This window comes from Alternaria novae-zelandiae (genome assembly GCF_023758075.1).
Source record: "Alternaria novae-zelandiae strain BMP 2774 chromosome Unknown scaffold_15, whole genome shotgun sequence".
In the NCBI taxonomy this organism is placed as follows: Eukaryota; Fungi; Ascomycota; class Dothideomycetes; order Pleosporales; family Pleosporaceae; genus Alternaria; species Alternaria novae-zelandiae.
Window position 1 is genome coordinate 975833 of NW_026056975.1, and position 19238 is coordinate 995070.

A 19238-nucleotide genomic window follows, 5' to 3' on the forward strand; every position below is an offset into this window, starting at 1 on the left:
TCGATATGAGTATGCCGCTACCTACCTTCTATACAAGACAACAGAAATGACATAGGAGTCCACATCGCCTTGGGATATGGTAAACTCTACTTATGATACCTATGTATACCGCCTGGAACGTGCTGTTGTCTTCGATACACGTCTGAATCAGCTAGCAATAGAAGGTACCCCGGAGTCTACGTTGTCCGACAACTCTGAAAACGTTCGCGTTTGTACTAATGTATGCTATGCTGCAAAGCACCCGTTGTCGGCTCTGGTGCACTTTACATTTAGCTTGCGATGGATATTATCAGGGAGTCTACATTGTCTTAGGATGTTGATAACTCTCGTTCTTAGATGATCTAGTCGCATCGCACCTGTTATTGTTGTTGGTCCACGTTATAGGTAGCTAGCAATACACCCTACCCAGCAGACTACATTGCCTTGGGATATTGGAAACGTTCACTATCATACCAACGTAGGTTGCATCACCCTTGGTGTGGTCTACAATGTCAAGTAGTGAGATTCCATCATGGCAGTATCTCATTTCTGTAGCAGCTATGTTTTGATTTCATATGGAGGGACTACCTCAGTCAAGCATATGGAAAGACCTCTGACACTCCACTTTCCGTCGCAATTCTCATCTACTTTTCAGTTGAGCTTGCCTAAAGCTTGCAGCTAGTTGTCAACGGCAAGCAGAACAGCCTCGTACTTGTTCTTCCAGTAGAGAGCATCGCTGCTAGGCGCAGCAGCTCCAACACCGTTAGTAGTCTTGGAAACTTTGGCTTGGGCAAGCTCGAGCTCCAGACCCCGGATGACTTCGTCCCTGTCAACGACCTCCTGACGGTACTGATCGGCCTTCTTGTAGGTAGGCAGCATCTCCTTGTACTCGCTGTAGGAGCGCTTCGCGAGCTCAGTCCATTCTAGCACGGTCCCCTCGAGCTCTTTGATCTTGTCCTCCCGAGCACGTGCTTTCTCCTCGTTCATGAAGGACGGAGAGCCACCTACAGCGAAAGTGGGGCTCTTGGAGGCCTTGAGCTCGTTGATATCGGCCTTGAGTTTGGCGTTCTCCTCCTTGAGGGACTCGTAGGTCTGTACGGCCATCCTGTGCTCTTTCTGCTTGGCGAGAAGGTCGGTATTCTCCGATTCTAACTGGTCAACCTCGTCGTCAAGACCCTCGAGCTTCTTCAGGAGCCCCTCCACCTGGGTCTTGGTCTTGGTTTCTTCCTTCTTGCTGGTGTCCAAATCGGCGCTGAGAGTGCTGACTTGTTCGGAAAGAGTCGACTTTGCCCGCATGAGTTCGGTGACCTGGGACTCGAGGTCGGCGAGCTTGGCGAGACGCTGCTTCAGCTCGGCGTTCTCCTTCTGGCTACTACCAAGGTCGATCTTCAGAACTTCAACTTGCTTGGTCTGCTCGTTGAGTTTCTAATAACATGTTAGTTCAACCTACACTTAACTTGCTTGTTATGTCAAAGCCACTTACCGCGAATGCCTTCCCATGTTCAGCTGCCTGGTTGCTGTAGCGCTCGTTCAGAGCCCTGTTTTCCTTCTTTGCCTTTTCGGCCTCGAGTCTAGCAGTGCTCTCGCCTCCCTTCAACTGGCTGATCATGGTGTTCAGAGCCGTGTTCTTCTGTGTCTCCTTCGTGAGAAGGTCGGCGGTCGACTTAAGCTCGTCGGTAAAGCGATCGGTTGTCGCCTGCTCGTCGGCCTTCGTCTTAGCCTGAACGTCTTGGAGCGCTTTGCGCAGGGTGTCGGCTTCTGCAAGGAGCTGCTTCTTGGATTCCACGAGAGTCTCCAACTCCTTTTCGAGAGCGTCGACTTTGCGAAGATCTTCCTCCTTTGTAGAGCGCGCTTGCTCTAGCAGGTGCGCATAGTTGTCGATCTCGGTGCGGAAGTTGCCCTTCTCCAGCGTCAGGCGTGAGATGCGCTCTTGGAGGGCTTCGAGCTCCTTCAGCTTATCGGCAGTCTGCTCCTTGTGCGCAAGGAAAGCCTCTTGGTGCTCGAGAATGAGGTTGTGCTGGATGTTGACCTACATGACATGAAAGAATTAGTGACTGATTATCGGTATGAAAGGTCTCTTGAGAGCCACTCACCTTCTTGTGCTGGGTATTGAGTTCGTCTTGCGAATCCTTGATGGCCTCGTTCACCATCGAGCTGTGATACAAGCTCATGTTATCACGCTGCTTCTCGAGGAATACAGGCAGCTTCTCCTTGGCTTCATTTGCCGCAGCAAAGAGAGTCTCCAGCTCATTCCACAGGGCTTCAACAGTCGGATTGGTCGCATCCGGTGACTCTGCGCGGATCAGCTCCAACAGTCGGCGCGTGTTGGTGACGGTGGTCGAGACAGTCCTGGTGAACTTTTTTGCATGCTTGGCGACTTGTTCCTTCAAAGCATTGCCTTGCGAGATGGCGAGCTGCGCATCGGGGTTGTTCTGGGCTGTGTTGAGGACCACGTGAGCGCCACTGTCTGCGTCAGCGTTGTGGTGAGCGTCTTTGAGGGCCACATCGGAGTTGCTGGTGTTGGGGGTAGTAGTCTGCTCCTTAGTGGCGATGACGCTGTCGACAGTGGGGGGTGCAGCAGCGATAGATGCAGATGGGTTGATGGACGTGGCCAAAGCTGCCTTCTTCAAGTGCGGAGCAGCATACTTGGAGTATCCGAGAGAAACAGGGCCCATGTAGGGCTTCGCGGACGCCATGTTGCGTGGTGGATGGAGAGAGCGCGGAGTTCTGTGCTTGATGTGAGTTGCTGTCAATCACTACGATCGGGTGTAAAAGTGAGGTCGCTGTCGCACACGATGCAGTCGGATGCGATGAGTGAGGAATACGACTTACGACTGACTGTAGACAACTACGAGAGTGCGGGACGGCTTTGTTCGAGAGGGTTGGGGGTGCGGTATTCTGGTTGTTGGGGTGAAGCTGGCGCCGTGTTTGTGGACAGAAGGTAGAGGGCAGTCGCGCTCGGCCTCAGGGCAACAACGCAGGCAGGTACTCTCGCCACCCAACCGAGTCAATCTTTCCGATGAGAGTGATGGCGATAGTCAGGATCCAATCAAGACATGTTCGCGGTGAAGTGAGAAATCATAATTATGGACTATATGGCACGTGGACGCGGAGGGAGGCGCTGCCTTCACCTTTCCTCGCGCCAACACAACGACTGAAGGAGGTACGGGTAATTGGCAGTCGCCTGCATGCTGAAGTACGCAGACGCCTCATACAATGGAGAAAATGAACAAGTACGCCGCAATTCACATCCGGCTAGAAGCGAAAGTTTACAGTTTCCTGAGATAATGTAGACTTCTAGTTCTTTGCATTCTTCCTCAACGGGAAGGAGACAGGAAAGACAGAAGAAGTGGACGATGAGATGAAAACAAAGAGATATGACTACAGGAGTATTCGAGAGATTGATCTTCGAAAGAAACATGAACTAGTTACCTTTGTCGTTACTAGAGCTGCCACATGGGCAACAAATGTCCATCGTGGTATTAGAACGTAAGCTGAGCAGGAGCCCGCGGACGATAGCAACTCTCCTACACGCCGAAGTATTGTCACACAAGTTTTTGTCAGGGCGATCGCGGAATGCTGATTACTTAAGATGTAACTTGTGGAGAGAACAAGTCACCCACTCCAGCCCTCCCCATGGTCCCCACACCCCGCCAAGCTGGACATGCGACCTGGAAACGGGAACGTGGCTCTTGGCTGACTCAGGATACGATGTTGGATCAACGTCCCCTCCAAAACGAACAAAAAATGCTGACAACGCGATGGCAAAACGCGGCTTAAGCCTCGGTTACGGGACAGAAACACAAAAAGCAAAAGACACGCCATTCTGCTTGCCTGTCAAACCAGGAAGACGGGTCAGATTCCCATTCGGCATGCTGTGTGACGGTCACGTCGGCGTGCGATGCCCCACGATGGATCGCGTTGGCCGTGTTCAGACGTGCAGAGGGCACATTTTGATTTTCATCGAGTGGGTTCAGGGTGGAACAGGAGAGTTCCAGACACGCAGGCAGCCGAATACCCGCGCAGAGGACGGTCCGCCCCTTTGAGGATGTTGGAACGGCGCTAGTCCGTTGTGGTTTTGGACGCTCGTGGAATATGTTGCGGTGGGTCCCTCAGAGTAGAGGCTCCTCGCTATTTATCCAGGTGGCCATGGGGAACGGCCGTTGAACCAAGCGAGTGGGGGTCGCAGCGAGTTACCTCGGGTTCCAGTGGCTGAAGTGGTTGAAGTGAGGTGAAAAGGGCCGGAGAGGCAGCAATCACAAACATGTCGACAGAGAAAGGCCGAAACGAGGCGTCTTGGGTAAGCATTGGAGGTGATGGGGTGGGTCCACTTTCGGAGGTATGGCGCGGAAAGAGCCGCCATCCAGCGTCTGAAACATAGTCGGGATTGCTCCTAGGCCGTCCTGCAGCAGTACGGGCGAGCTGGCGTGCAGGAATGCATCATGACGGAGAAGAAAGCAGGCGAAAGTTGGGCAAGCAGTGCACGAGCCGGCAGAAGGAGCTAGTGATGTTGCACTCGCTGCGGAGGCAGGGCCAGCAGCGTACAGAGGCAGCCCCCTACGGTGGACGAGTGAAACGCGGAGGCACCGGTACAGGTCCGAAGCATCAGGTTGGGGAGCAGATGTCTAGTCATGTTGGCTTCGGACGGCAGCAGGCTTCCTAGCCCGTGGTAGGACTGGATGCAGCGGGAATCGATCGTCGCGCCAGGTTGCCGTGTCTCGTGGCTTTCACGTCGTCCATCACGTTGCGGGCGCCGATCGCGTCCGCATGGGGGACTGGCATCCGAACGTCGGGCGTGCACGCTTGACCTGCCCTTGGCCGCCGTGTCGCGGGAAGACATTTAATATCATCCTGCCCGCCCAGCTGGGTCACGGCTGCTGCTGCGAGCATGGGCCTTCATCGCGAACGGTGCAGATCAGGGATTCTTTGCCGACACGTTATTTCTTAGGCCAGTCGCATACCGTCCCGGTTGTTCAGTCGTCTGTTAGTGCTGCATAGTGTCTCGTTTGCGCCCTCCTGCCTGTCCATTGAGATACTTTTTTTGCTTCTTCGTCCCTCGTTCAGTCGCGTCGCCCTCTGCTAGCACCGTACACCACCCACCACCACCACCGCCTACTGCACCCCTCCCAACCTCCGGTAGCGTCTCCCGCTCGCCTCAGATTCCAATTACCTGCACGAGTCAGCCCGCTAGGACCTCAGCTAACACGCATGGTAGGCCTTGACTGCTACCTCGCTACTGCTGTATGCTGTAGCCCATCCCTAGCGTGTCGCGACTTCTCCTCTCCATCGCCGCTGCCTCAGCTCCTCCACGACGTCACCCACAGCAGTTTATGGCACCGGCAATCATGTGCTTCGGACGAAAACCCTCTGCCACCGACCCCGAGTCGAGGAAGAATGTCGAGATCGAAAAGAACCTCCGCGCCGACCGGAAGCGGGCTGAGCGCGAGGTGAAGCTGCTGCTACTCGGTATGCATTGAACGGGCCCCGGTGATACAGCGTGACTGAGACAAGAGTGCAGGTGCCGGAGAGAGCGGCAAGTCGACCGTCCTCAAGCAGATGCGCATCATCAACGCAGGCGGATTCCAGAGCCTCGAGCGCAAGACATGGCGGGCCACCATCTTCAACAACCTGGTGTCGGCCTTCCAGACCATCTACGCGGCCATGCAGGAAGACGACATTGACTTTGAGGACGACGACAACATTGTATGTCTCATCCAATGGCTCCTGCCCAAACACCACTAACCGACGACAGCGGTACTCTGAGATGGTCAACTCCGCGCCCGACATTGGCACCGAGGAGCCCATGCCCGAAGAGTTCCACACAGCTTTCAACTCGCTCTGGGCCGACAAGGGCGTGCAGCTCACAATCCTCAAGGGCAACCAGTATGCGCTGCACGACAACCTGAACTAGTACGTTCCCCTCCACCATCTCTACCACTCCCAGGCTAACAATTCAGCTTTTTCCAAAACATCGACCGTCTGTTCCAACGGGACTTCCTGCCCACCGACCAAGACATCCTGCGCACGCGATTACGGACCACCGGTATCTCCGAGACGATCTTCGAGCTCGGCAACCTGACATACAAGATGGTCGACGTGGGTGGCCAGCGCTCAGAGCGTAAGAAGTGGATCCACGTTTTTGACAACGTGCAAGTCGTGCTCTTCCTCGTGGCCATTAGCGGATACGACCACGTGCTAGTAGAAGACCGGAATGGCGTAAGTCACCTTTTAAGCACACACGCTACGTCCACTAACACCACTAGAACCAAATGCACGAAGCTCTCATGCTATTTGAGTCGATATCCAATTCCAAATACTTCGAAAAGTCGGCGCTTATCCTCTTCCTCAACAAGATCGATCTCTTCACCGACAAGATAGCAAGTGGCATGAGCCCAATCCGGAGGGTCTTCTCCGACTACACCGGCGGGGACCGAGATGTGGAGGCCGGCAAAGAGTTCTTCGCCAACAAATTCCGCAACCTCGTCCGCCAGCCCAAGAAGGAGGTCTACGTCCACTACACCAACGCGACCGACACCAACCTGCTCAAGATCACCATGGCGTCTGTACAAGACATGATCGTCCAGCGCAACCTCAACGCACTGATACTATAATAATCACGGATGGTCGCGTTGCGATCGTCGCCGTCTTACACACAGCCCACGAGAGCGCTCGCGCGCCCACGCGAAAGCAGGGGTCCGCAACGCACACGCGCCCGCGCTGTCGACCCACCTGCCCTAGAAACGGACAGTCCGCCTGGCGGGACCGGAGTAGCAACGGACTTTTAGTGGATGAGAAGAGACGACTTCCACGGCCCTTTTCTATTTTATACCCCCGATACCTCTTTCTCCGCTTCTTCATCATCTTCGCCAGTACATGACGATCTCACGACTTAATCTCTTGGTCTTGATTCTAGTCTTGATCTTGGTCTCTTTTTCTTCTCTCTTGGTTTGTTTTAGTAAGCGGATACACGCATTTTGTAGATTCATAGTGTATTGCAGATCTGAGGAGACGAGCATGCCTTGGAACTCGACTGTGGAAAGATACAGAGGCTGACAAAATCTCCCTCCCTATCTCGGCTTTGGAAAACTACCGTTCATTGGGTGTTGTCTACCTGGTACTCCTGCGCGGTCACTCACTCAGAGTGGGCAGGGTCATAGATTGGGGTTGGGCAGTGCCATGTCCAAAAAACATATTACATGGCATTGGACGTGCAGCGGGGAATGCAGAAGAGGTACATTTTGCTGCTGCAGTGTAATATCAACAAACCATCTTATCCAGCTCCGAGACATTTGTTCATCTTGACGTACACCGGTTCCCGTAGTTTCCGTTTCCCGTGTCGTTGCATACGCAGCCACTTACATAGCCATGTCCAACTTACATCATATTTACCCTGATTTACCCACCGCAAGCGAAGGGAGATATGATCAGGATGGTAAAAAGCCGCAATCCCGCGGGGTTCGTCAACGCCCATGCATTATGCGCCTCTGCGGCGTGGTTGCCTTACAAACCGAACCGGTCGCTCTCGGTCCGTGCCGCTTCAACCCGGCGTGGGACGTTGACTCGCACGTCGCGTCGCAGAGTGGGAGGAGGGTCTATCCCTCCATAATGAGGGAGTGGCTGAGCTGGTGGCTTGGCTTGGACTTGTGGCGTCGGTCTGTGGTGGAGAGAGATGGGATGGGTGGATGTGTATAGAAAGGGTGAGACGGATTGTAGTGCAGTGCAGTGCGATGTATTGGACATGCGGGGTGGGTGGTCAGGCGCGCACAATGGGATTGTGAGGTCATGCGAAGAGTGTTGGCGGAGTGAGTAGAAGGGTGCTGTTGGTGAGGGCAGTGTAGTTTGTGGAGGGATGTGAAGTGAGGTAGTGCGGATGGGGGAATCCCTTGCTCTGAGGAGGGGACGATGCCTGTGAGAGGGCGATAGTAGGCGCTTGCCAACGATATGTGTTGTCGTCGGTAGAAACTAGGCGGAGGTAAGCACGCTAGGCTGTAAGATATACACATATATGAACTGGATGGATTTCATGGCGCAAACAGCGCTCTATTGTGGGCAGACCCGTACTCATCATGATTCTATATTACAGACAACGAGTATCAGAGGCGGGCATTGAAGTCACGATGCTTCTGCGGATACCAGTAGAGCATGCAGTAGTGATGATCTAGACCACACACCGACATCTTGTCACGAGACCTAGGTAGATATCCGTGGACGTTCACCGTGCTCTCGACCGCTTCACGCTTCTGACATGTGCAATGCTCTCGTGACGGGTGCCGGCTGCCAGTGCTAGTGCCAATCGGGGAAACATCGGCGCGTGGAGCACCTGCAGCAAGTCCTGATAGCCGGCCCTTGAGCCTCATCAACACCATCGTCATACCCAATACCCCTCCACCCAGCTGGCCATGTTCTCGCCCGCTGTTGGCAGAGTCGCCCGCTCTGCAAACACTTTCGCTACTGCGCCAGCGACTTCGTATGTCTTCACCCGCTGCGCCCGCTCTGCGCTGAGCACCAGCACGGCGCCGCAACAACCCTTCCGACCCAGTCACCAGCGGCGCTACTCGTCCTCGAAGCCGTCCACACCCCCGAACAGCAAAAAGAAGCCCACGGAAATAGATCAGAATGCGACGGCAGAGCTCCAGGGCGCCGGCAAGAAGTCCAAGGAGACGAAGAAGCTGAAGGAGCCCTCGACGGCTACCACAGGCAACAACGTGCCCTTTGTACCGCCAACAAACCACCTCCGGGAAGACGGTAAGATGCCGCGGGGATGCACCTTGCCTTCCACATGCTGACGTACTGTAGATGTCAAACTATCTGCCTTCTTCGGCCTCCACCGCCCTATCTCCATCTCGCGCTCCTTCCCCAACGCGACGTCGACCGCCGAATTCGACGCCTTCTTTGACGTAAACCGGGCGAATGACGTGCAAAGAATGGAAGCCACCAAGAACGTTCTCGCTGGCTTCCTGGACCGCGTAAACGCCGAGATCGATGCACAAGAGGAGCAGCGAGCCGATGCGATACAATCCGAGCAGGAGGTATACCACCTCGATGTTGAACCCACACAGCAAAACGTAGAAGACTGGGCGTCTCGCCTTGTTCCCTTCCGAGCACCAGCGGCACCCGAGCCGTACGATGCACTAGCGAGCGCGCCTCAGGCCGAGTCACACTCCGCTGAAGGCCTCTCCGCCAGCATCAACCAGCGCATAACCGAAGTACCGCTTCCCGCGCAAGAGAGGAAGCCAAGCACATTCCGCCAGCACGTTGCGCGACGAAGATATGGCATGTACATGATTAGTGTAAAGAGGCAACGGAAGCTCAAGATGAAGAAGCACAAGTACAAGAAGCTCATGAAGAGGACGAGGCTGTTGCGGAGGAAGCTCGATAGGTTGTAGTGAGTACATAGCGTTGGCGTTATAGACATGCATGGCCAGGTCGGAGAGAATCACTTCATGGACTCGCGGACTGCTGGCCTTGGGACTTCGATGTCGCCTGCGCAGGTGCGAAACCGGTCGCAGTGACCAGGAATAACACCCGCGGCCTAACGGTCGCCTCCCTACGGTCCTTCGTTTGACAGAAGGCATTACGAATTTACTCGACTCATCTTTCGAATCTCGCGCATTGTCCTGGTGTTTTGAGCAGCTTGTTTTGATCGCATATGACGCCAGACGGGGCCGCTTCTTCTTTCCAAATACCACCGTCAATAACCACCATTACGTGCATTTCCCTTGCATTGTGTTTCTGCCCGAGCATCTCGCTGTTTCTTCATGCATCGCAAAAGGTCTCTGAGAATTCGAATGGAAGTTCAAGATGCGAACGCATTGATGATCGGCGCTGTCAAGCGACGTTTGTTGACGGCGGCTATACTACGCTCTAGGCGTAGTCCCGTGTCGCAAAGTCACATGAAACCCCACCGCGACTGAGGCCGTCACAACACCCCCAACATCAGGCAGCACGCACGTCAGTCGACTGAGTCGATGCCCCGCACGGAAGCCTTAACAGACGGCTCCTAAGGCGTAGCGAAGTCGCAGCCCGGCAATCATACGTTCCAGCACGCTCAAGAGCGCATGACGCCTTGGCACGAACACCCCTCTGTCATTTTTCCACTGCGTTTTCACGACCCCGCTGTGTTCTGGGCGTTGGATCGAAGGCGGGATACACGTCTTGGGCGCATGGTTGAGACGTCCAAGTGATCCTTCCCCCAGGCATGGCGCTTGGAGGTGAGTCCCTTGGAGAGAGAGTGGCGGGAACGGAGGCACAGATGAATGTGATATATAAGCCTGGTATACCTCGCCCACAGATTGGAAGGCCAGCAACTTCGACAACAGCAAAGTCAACAGTAGCATCCAGCAAACTCCCCTTCTTTCGCCTCTTACAGCACTTTTTCCATTCTTTCGCCCAGGTCGGCCTTTATATCAACTTCCTCTACCTATTACTTACTTCTTTCATTACAAGAGCTAGTCTCTCGTTTTCCTCCACTTTTAACGTTTAACGCATTACTACTATTATCGTTCTTTCGATTCCAAATCACAACTACAACAAATCAGCAAACATGGTTTCCAAGACTTTCATCATCGCGGCTATGATTGCCTACGTCCAGGCCCGTTTCGGCCAGGAGCAAGTCCCCATCGACGCTATCAGTCAAGTCCAGGGTGGCGATGGTGGTGCCGCTGCTACCATTGCTGGTGCGGCCATCTCTGACCTTCTCGGTGGAGCAAACTCTTGCGATAAGGTATGTGCTTCTCCACTTGTTTACCCTACCTCCACATCCCCGGGTCTCGGGCTAACAAACACACCAGCTCGTCCGTGCTGATCAGATCTTCACTGAACTTGGTGGCGGTGCTGATGCCCTTGCTGCTGCCATTGGCATGGTGACTGCGGAGAAGAACACTAACCCCTTCGCTGGCGGCAACGCACAGAACGTCTGTGGTGATGCTTCGCTTCCGGCTACTGCTGAGCTCCGTGGTATCACTCCTCTCATCGACCCTGATGTCGATGTCAACGGTGATGCTGCTGCCCTTAGCGCTAGCAGTGCTGCGTCTCCTCTCGCTGCTGATGGTATGAGTGTCTTTGACCTCATGGACCAGGCTGGTCTCGGCGACCTCGTTGTCAGCCAGGCTTCGGCTGGTGGTGCCGGTGCTGCCGCTGGTGGTGCTGCTGCCGGCGGTGCTGCTCAGGGTGGCAACCAGGCGGCTGCTGGTAACGGCAATGCCAACGCTGGTAACAACGCCAATGCTGGTAACAACGCCAATGCTGGTAACAACGCCAATGCTGGTAACAACGCAAACGCTGGTAACGATGCCGCTGCTGGTAACGGAGCTGCCAATGCTGGCAACGCGAACAACAACGCTGGTAACGCTACTGCTGATGCTGGTGCCGATGCCGCTGCTGGTAACGGCAACGCGAACAACCAGAACGACAACGCCAATGCCGGTAACAACAACGATGCTGCGGCTGGTAACAACAACGATGCTGCGGCTGGTAACAACAACGCTGGCAATGCCAACAACAACCAGAACCAGAACAACAATGCCAACGCCGGCAACGACAACGCAGCTGACAACGCTGGCAATACCAACAACAACGCTGGAAACAACGCCAACAACCAGCAAGATGCCGCCGCCGGTAACGACAACGCCAATGCCGGCAACCAGAACAACAACAACGCCAACGCCGGCAACAACGCAAACAACCAGCAAGACGCCGCCGCCGGAAACAACAACGCCGGAGCCGACGCAGCAGCAGGCGGTGCCGGCGGCGCCGAAGACTTCGGTCTCTGCACCCCCACCATCACCTTCCAAGGCGGCGAGAACGGGCGCCCCGCCGACGAATTCACCTTCCAGATCGCGGACCCGCTCGCGCGCGGCGGCCAAGGCGAAGCCCTCAACCCGGACATCATCACCAACGCGCTCTGCAACCAGCTGACCAACGTGTGCGAAGCCAACGAGGCTGCTGTCGCGACTTGCGAGAGCGCTGCTGCGGCTGTTCAGGGCGGAGACAGGAACAAGGCGCTTGCGGATCAGTTTAACAGCCTTGTTGGATTCGCTGGTGCGGTTACCAACCCGGATGGTGGTGCGGAGGATGTTGGTGCTGCGGCGAAGGCGAGGAGCATGCGCCGTGGTCTTCGGTTGTAGGAAGGTGGTTGTGATATAGAAGATGAGAGGAGTATGAGTATGAGAAGAGAAGATGGGAGTGGTGCTCTAAACGATATTTAGATGCGAGGGGGGGATGGAACGGTACGCATTTTTTGCTGGATGTCTACTGTTGTTAGAAGTTGGCTCGACTTTTCCTTTTTTCTTTTTATACTGTATTCTTATACCACTGCATTTGCGTTTTACGACGAGTAGATTGATATCGATGAACAAATCTGTTACGATGGTTATTGTTTCTCTGTTGCTGGCTTGTGAGGTTGCAAATGATGAATGTCTCTCTGGGTCCTCCTGAACAGCCTTCTACCTTGTATCAATCGGCTGTTTTGTTGGATACTTGCAGCTTTCCTTGAGTGGCTTCATTCGGTTGCTGGTACCGAGGCTCTCCTCAACATCGTGGTGGAGGCGAAGAAGAGAAGGCGCATTTGACACAGACTGGGGCCTGGCCTTGGTTCGAGCTGGTCATCGAAGACGTAGTTTGGTGACCTTGGTGGAGGCAAAACTTGAGGGTAGCTGAAGTCTGCATTCCGAAAGACCTCGCCGATGTTCATACGTCCTTCGTTGCGTTGCTGGTAGCGAGCGTCTCCTCGTCACTTGAGTGGAGGCAAAGGTTGGGAGGTGCTAAAGTCTGTATTCGAGAACCCTGTTGATATTCATGTTTTACCTCGCCGTCCTGGTGGCTCTAGACTCGGATTCCAGTAAGATACCTTGTTTTGAGTGGTCTCGTTGTGGTTGCTGGTAGCGAACCTCTCCTCGTCACTTGGGTTGAGGCAAAGCTTGAGGGATCACGAGGTCTGTAATTTGAGATACACTGTCAATATTCCTGTTTCCCTTCGCCGACTTGATAGTTCTAGACTCTTATTCCAGTGGGAGAGGCGTTGATTTGTGACGGTCGATATGTCGGCTCTAGATCTGCTTCCTTTGCCTGCGCAGTATCTTGCAGTGAGAGGCGTTATCTGGACGCCGACCATATTGTGGTTCTGGACTCGTTTTCTTGTTTGCGCAGTATCTGGGTGCTGAAGGGTCGACCCACCGGGTAAGCTAAGCGCTCTTTGCGCCATGTACGTACACCTACATTGGCAGCTGATTCATGGAGCCATCCGGATAACAGCGCAAGCGGAGATTTCCATCCAACGTGGTGTGCCATAATCGTGGTAGGAGGCACCTCGAGATGCAATCTAGAGGAGGCTGTGTAGAGATTTGCATTCGCATGCAGAATGCTCCCACTGCAGTGGATCAGGAGTCTTTTGAAATGTCTCGAGATGTAATCGATGTGTGTGTTCAGTGGTAGCGAAAGGAGCTGCACCCTGAGTGTGTCTCGTGGCACCACTTACTCCACGGGAGAAATCATCGGTATCTGTGTTTCTCCTCGGTCGACGGGACCTAACCCACACCCTCACTTCGGTAGACACGCGACAGCTCCAGGAACGGCGAGGTAGTGGCCCAGAACTGAGGGAAAAGCAAGCGGTACCGTTCCCTACATTGTGCCATGTGGGTTCGATCGAGGCTCCGAGTTCCGTTACTCCGCCTCGAAAAAGCAAACAAAAGAACGTGGCTAGACAACGTCACGAGAAAATCTCCGGAGTCTGGAGTTGTCGCAGCTTGCAAGGTACATGCAAGTCCTACGATACGACTTCTGTTTGCGGACTTGGACGCAAAACCCGACCGAGTGTCTTCACCACACGGGCTGTGCTTAATCTAATGCAGACAGGATGGATACATCCTGTTCCGAGAATCCTCCCCGGCATCCCCGCCCTGCTCCGCCTTTGCAATTGTGTGCGCTGCTGGCTGTTGGTACGCGATATGCGGTAGATAGCGACTTCACACGCTCATTGGCCATGGGTAGGATGAGGTTACTTGGTGTAGCTGATCTGCAAGTCCGTTGCGATCTGCGCTGCATCTGTCTTCCGCGGAGCTGGTGGAGGTGGACGCTCGACTTACCTATGAAGGCGAAGTGGCTTGCGGAGAGACCCTGAGCTAGAAGGTATGGAAGAAAGGAAGGAGTGTGTGTGGGGATGGTGAGTCTCGCCAGGACCAGGGGAACCATGTGCGCGCTTGGAGTCGGTGAAGTGGAATGAGCTGTTTTGGACAGCGAGACGAGTGTTGTGAGCTGGTTATGATAGCGAGGCAGCTTTGCCGTTCCGAGCAAGCGGCTGGCGCACAGCGTGCATGTGTTGGACGATCATTGGGAATTGCAGGAGGCCAAGGCAGAGCTATGAGCGTCGGTAGTCCACGTGTGAAGGTGCTAGAGTCAGTAAATCCCGCTGTCGTTCATTGCTTTTGAGGCGGAATCAGGCGGCAGCCACAGACGCATTGTCATGGCACACAACCCTCCTCACGTCGCATTCGCTTCGATGTGGCGCAACGAGTGCAATGCCGGAGTCGAATGCCTGGCAAAGTGGCTTCGTACGAACTCTAAACGCGAACTTGAGCCGTCGACACCGGATGGGTAGCGCCCGCCCACGGAGTGAAGCTACTGGGACGTTCGTGCCTGCTAGGCCCGATCTGGGCAAGGGGTGTCATCCAAGATGAGGATCAGGTACGACTGCATTGACTCGACCCACCAAACACGTTTGAGGGCTGGCAGAGCGAGGTGGTTGATGGTGAAGAGCAGCGGCGGAGAGAAGGGCCGCGGTGGCTGGCTCCCCAGCTAGGCGTGGCAAAACGGGTGCGCCACGGTGATCACAAAAGCTTGAGTGCCCAACAGATGGACTGTTTGGGTGACAGTGTAAGAGATGCGTTCACTCGACATGACATGGCGGCAGGCCATGCAAGTAGTGCAGTGCTCAGACAGCATTACGCAAAACACTAGGTCCGCATGGGCTTAGGCGCGAAAGTGGGTCCCGATAAAAATCGCGTGCGTCTCGACATGCATTCCTTCCACACAGACAACAAAGCCTATTAGCCTCATTGCGCACGAGCGTCGTCTAGCATAGCACATTATTAAGAGAAACATTTAGCACAGAGCAAGAAGTAGAGCTCCTAACTCTAAGTTTAATAGTTAGACTGTTTTTGCGCTAAAATTGCTCTTAACGTATAACTTAATATATAGCCTACCTTACTAAAGTTTACTAGTAGTCTTATATTATTGCTAATAATTATAGTATATAATATAGTATTATTACTAACACTTATATATAGAAATAATATATTATTATAGATATTATAGTACTATTCTTATATTACGTATAATTTTTTTAACGTTCTAGGCTATATTAGAGCACTTTTAGCGCGTTCTAGATATTATTTTTTACTTTTTTTATAAAATAATTACTTATAGATATTATTCTATATAATATATATATAATAATAATATTATTTATAGACTTTTTTATAATTTTATATATATATAAAAAGACTATTAAACTTTAGAATAATATAGTCTTTCTAAAAAGTAAAATTTATATATAAAAATATTAGAAGCTTATTTTAAACGTAAATTTAATAGTCTTTAATATATAAAATTATAGTTTAGACTATTTTATTACCTAAAATATTATAGCGCTAATATTTTAGAGGTATATTAATATTCTAGATACGTAAACTTTTCTTAATATAGGCTTAGCGCTAATAGGTAATCTTTAAAAATAATTATAGTAATATTATCTATAATCTAACTATTCTCTACTATATTCTTAGTATCTATATTCTATAGTTAAGATTATTTCTAATATTTCTAATACTTCTTAGCTATTATTAGTACATATATACTTCTTAATCTTATTCTACTCTTACTATATAATATAAAGTTATTATACTTAACGCTACTAAGCTACTTCTTTACTATGTTAGTATTATTCTAGTTAATATTTACTTTTCTTCTTTTAATTAGTACTAATAAAGGCTTTAATATAGATATTTATAGCTATTCTCTAATATCTTAAATAATTTTACTATATTTATCTTATACACTATATATCTTATATACTTACTTTTAACTTAAGTCTTTTACTTTATTTATATATATCTATAATAATATAGATTAGTAAAGGTAATATAGAGTATTATCTTAGACGTACTTTATACTAATAGTAGTTCTATTTATATATATTCTATATTTTAGAGGTAAAACTACTACTATATATAAAAGGCTATAAAAAGAGAAGTAGAGGCTAGCTTTTAATTATTATAAGCGCTCTCTTTAAATTATTTTATATAGCTTTAAGATTATAAATTAGTAGCTTTATAATTAGTAAAGAAATCTAGATATCTTTCTTACTAAACGTTATAGTAATACCTCTAACGTTAATAGTTCTTATCTTTTTTTTTTAGTAAGCGTCTATAATAATATTACTTAGTTAGATAGTATTATTAATATAGCTTTATATATTCTCTTATTAAGAATAACTATATACTATTTTCTTTATCTCTCTAGATATTAGTAGTATAGCTATAGTATACTATATATTATATATAACGTTATAGTACTAGTAGATATAGAGGTAAATAGTATCTATACTAGAGAGTAGCTAAATATTCTTAATAAGTATAGAGAGAGACTAGTTATATAGGTTAACTTATAGAAGTATAAGTATCTAGTAATATTATAATAGTAGTAACGTTAGTACTACTACGTTACTAATATTATAAGCTAGTAGTAGTAGAGTATATTATAGACGTTAGAGCGTATAGATAAAGAGATTCTTTAGTCTATAGATATCTAAGTTTTTAGTACGTCTCTAATATATTAGAGCTAGCTATAATTATTAGCTATATTCTTACTAGATAGTATGTTATTATTTTTAATACGTCTACTTAATTACTACCTTCTTAGCTACTTCTCTTATCTATATAGATATTCTAAATCTATTAGCTTTATACTTCTATATCTATAATAATAACACTTATATATATAACGCTAACTCTTAGTCTTTAGTAGAGAAAACGTTATAGATATTTAGTATACTAAGAGTACTACACTCTTAGAAGTACTAAATTTATTTAGATACCTTCTACTTTAAAGCGTTATAGACTATATTAGATAATTATTAAAAGTAAATAAAGTAGAATATTAGTAAATTAAAGTAGTATCTTACTATTTATTATATTATTATGTTTATTATTAATAATAGTAAGTAGACTAGATTTATAGTAGATAATAATTAGTAAGATAGAATTATTAGAGACGTACTAGAAAGGTCTTGCCTAGTTATATATATAGGCTCTACTACTCTACTTCTTATAGTATTTAGAATATATACTATATTTATAAGTATAGAGATATCTTTACTCTATAACTATTATACTCTACGCTTATTATTATTATACTCTATAATACTACTACGTAAGAAAAAGATAGTAACGTTTAACTTACCTAAAGAGGTACTAAATATAATTACTCTTAGCTAGAGCGCTAAAGATAATAAGCTAGAGAATAATAATAATCTTAATACTATTAACTAAGATAATCTTAGCTATAAGATTAATATTACTACTAAGTACTAAGATAAGCTTAAATAAGTTAAGTAGAAATTAGTGTTTATAAAAAAGAAGCTTTAATTATTAGAAATAACTATAAAGTAGTCTTATACTTAATCTATAATTAGAGCTTATAAAGAGTGTATTAGTAATAATTATATATAGTAGTTATTAGTATTAATAATAAGTCTAAGATAGTAGAAATATTTTAAATAATAGATTAAAGTAAAACGTCTAGGTTTAGAGCGTAAGCTTAATAATTCTAGTTCTTAGATACTAAAGCTTATTACTCTCTAGATATAGAAGTTATATAATACTATATTATTAGTAATAAAAGAGAAAGGCTAGTTCTATTATTATTAATATTCTTTAGTCTATTTTATTACGTTCTCTATATATAAAAACTCTACTCTAGATTTAAGAGCTACTTTAGTAATATCTAAAGTAATTAGAAATAAGCTAAATACTAATATATATAGTAGTTAATTATTCTCTTATACTTAAAAAATAAGAGTAATAATTAGCTAGTACTATAGGTATTAAAAAAAGCGTAGTATAAGTAAGTAGAAAGAGAGAAAGAATAGAAAATATACTAGAAATCTATTCTATTTTATAATAGTGTTAATATTAATAAAGAGTATTAAATATTAAAAGGTATATTCTTTAATATTCTTAGAGAGTATTATTAATAATATTTAGGTATAAGTAGGTAAAGTAGCTAAGAGTATCTACGTAGTTAAGAAGAAAGATTTACAAAATATATAGAATAATACCTAGGCTAGATTTCTAGGTAGTTATAATAAAAAGGCTCTTTTTTAATAATTACTACTTAATAAGTGTAGTTATATTATTTAGGTATAATATTATTAATAATTAATAATATACTTAGTATATATAATATTATTTTAATACCTTCTATAGCTTAAGAAGTGTCTATAAATTAAGCTATAAATACTATAGATTATTAATAAAAAAAAAAGAATAATTAAACTTACTCTTTTCTTTTATAAAATACACTAGAATAAAGATTTATACTATTACTCTATATAATTACTTTTATTAACGTCTAGTATATAGAAATTAAGCTATTTATTTTTTACATTAATTAGCGTAAATATTATCTCTTAATTCTAGATCTATTACTTAAGTAGCTAGTAATCTTAGAGATTTAGGCTAGCTATCTTTTTTAATAATTTAACGCTTTTAATTATTCTAAACTATAAGATATAAAGGTAATTATAAGTATATACGTTAGTATTATTTAAATAGTAACGTTACTAATATATTATAAGATAGTAACAGCGTTTATTAAAAACTTCTATAACTATCTTATTAATATTAATATTAATAGTAGCTACTACTCTAGCTACTTATTTTATTAAGGTAGTATTTAGTATTTCTTACTTAATAAATATTAGTAACTAAAACGTATATGCAAATAGAGTAGGTAGTTAATAGAGTTTATATTAATAATAATTATAAAGTATCTTATTAGTGTAAATAATAATCTAAGTATAAGGTAGAATAAGTATATAGACCTATTACCTTGTCTAGAATAATTATATTAGTAATATAGTTAAATATATCTTTGCGCTTAACGCTAATAATAATAATATAATACTACTTTTTTCTTTATTAATATTCTTAATAGTATAATATTAAATATATTATATATTTTATATATAGTAAACGCTTACCTAT

General features: G+C 47.1%; 4 protein-coding genes across 4 annotated transcripts; 3 read left to right on the plus strand and 1 right to left on the minus strand.

Moving 5' to 3' along the window:
- Positions 1–657: 657 nt before the first annotated feature.
- On the minus strand, positions 658–2675 carry J4E88_007503 (uncharacterized protein; the record flags this gene model as incomplete). Its single annotated transcript, XM_049401120.1, has 3 exons — positions 658–1404; positions 1463–2008; positions 2073–2675. 3 exons carry the CDS (start codon positions 2673–2675, stop codon positions 658–660), a joined length of 1896 nt encoding a protein of 631 aa, XP_049253432.1.
- Positions 2676–5309: 2634 nt separating this feature from the next.
- Positions 5310–6590, plus strand: J4E88_007504 (uncharacterized protein; the record flags this gene model as incomplete). Its single annotated transcript, XM_049401121.1, has 5 exons — positions 5310–5445; positions 5498–5682; positions 5732–5889; positions 5937–6195; positions 6243–6590. 5 exons carry the CDS (start codon positions 5310–5312, stop codon positions 6588–6590), a joined length of 1086 nt encoding a protein of 361 aa, XP_049253433.1.
- Positions 6591–8378: 1788 nt separating this feature from the next.
- On the plus strand, positions 8379–9365 carry J4E88_007505 (uncharacterized protein; the record flags this gene model as incomplete). Its single annotated transcript, XM_049401122.1, has 2 exons — positions 8379–8724; positions 8776–9365. 2 exons carry the CDS (start codon positions 8379–8381, stop codon positions 9363–9365), a joined length of 936 nt encoding a protein of 311 aa, XP_049253434.1.
- Positions 9366–10522: 1157 nt separating this feature from the next.
- Positions 10523–12104, plus strand: J4E88_007506 (uncharacterized protein; the record flags this gene model as incomplete). Its single annotated transcript, XM_049401123.1, has 2 exons — positions 10523–10702; positions 10770–12104. The coding sequence occupies 2 exons, from the start codon at positions 10523–10525 to the stop codon at positions 12102–12104; spliced, it is 1515 nt and encodes a 504-aa protein (XP_049253435.1).
- Between the last annotated feature and the right edge of the window lie 7134 nt (positions 12105–19238).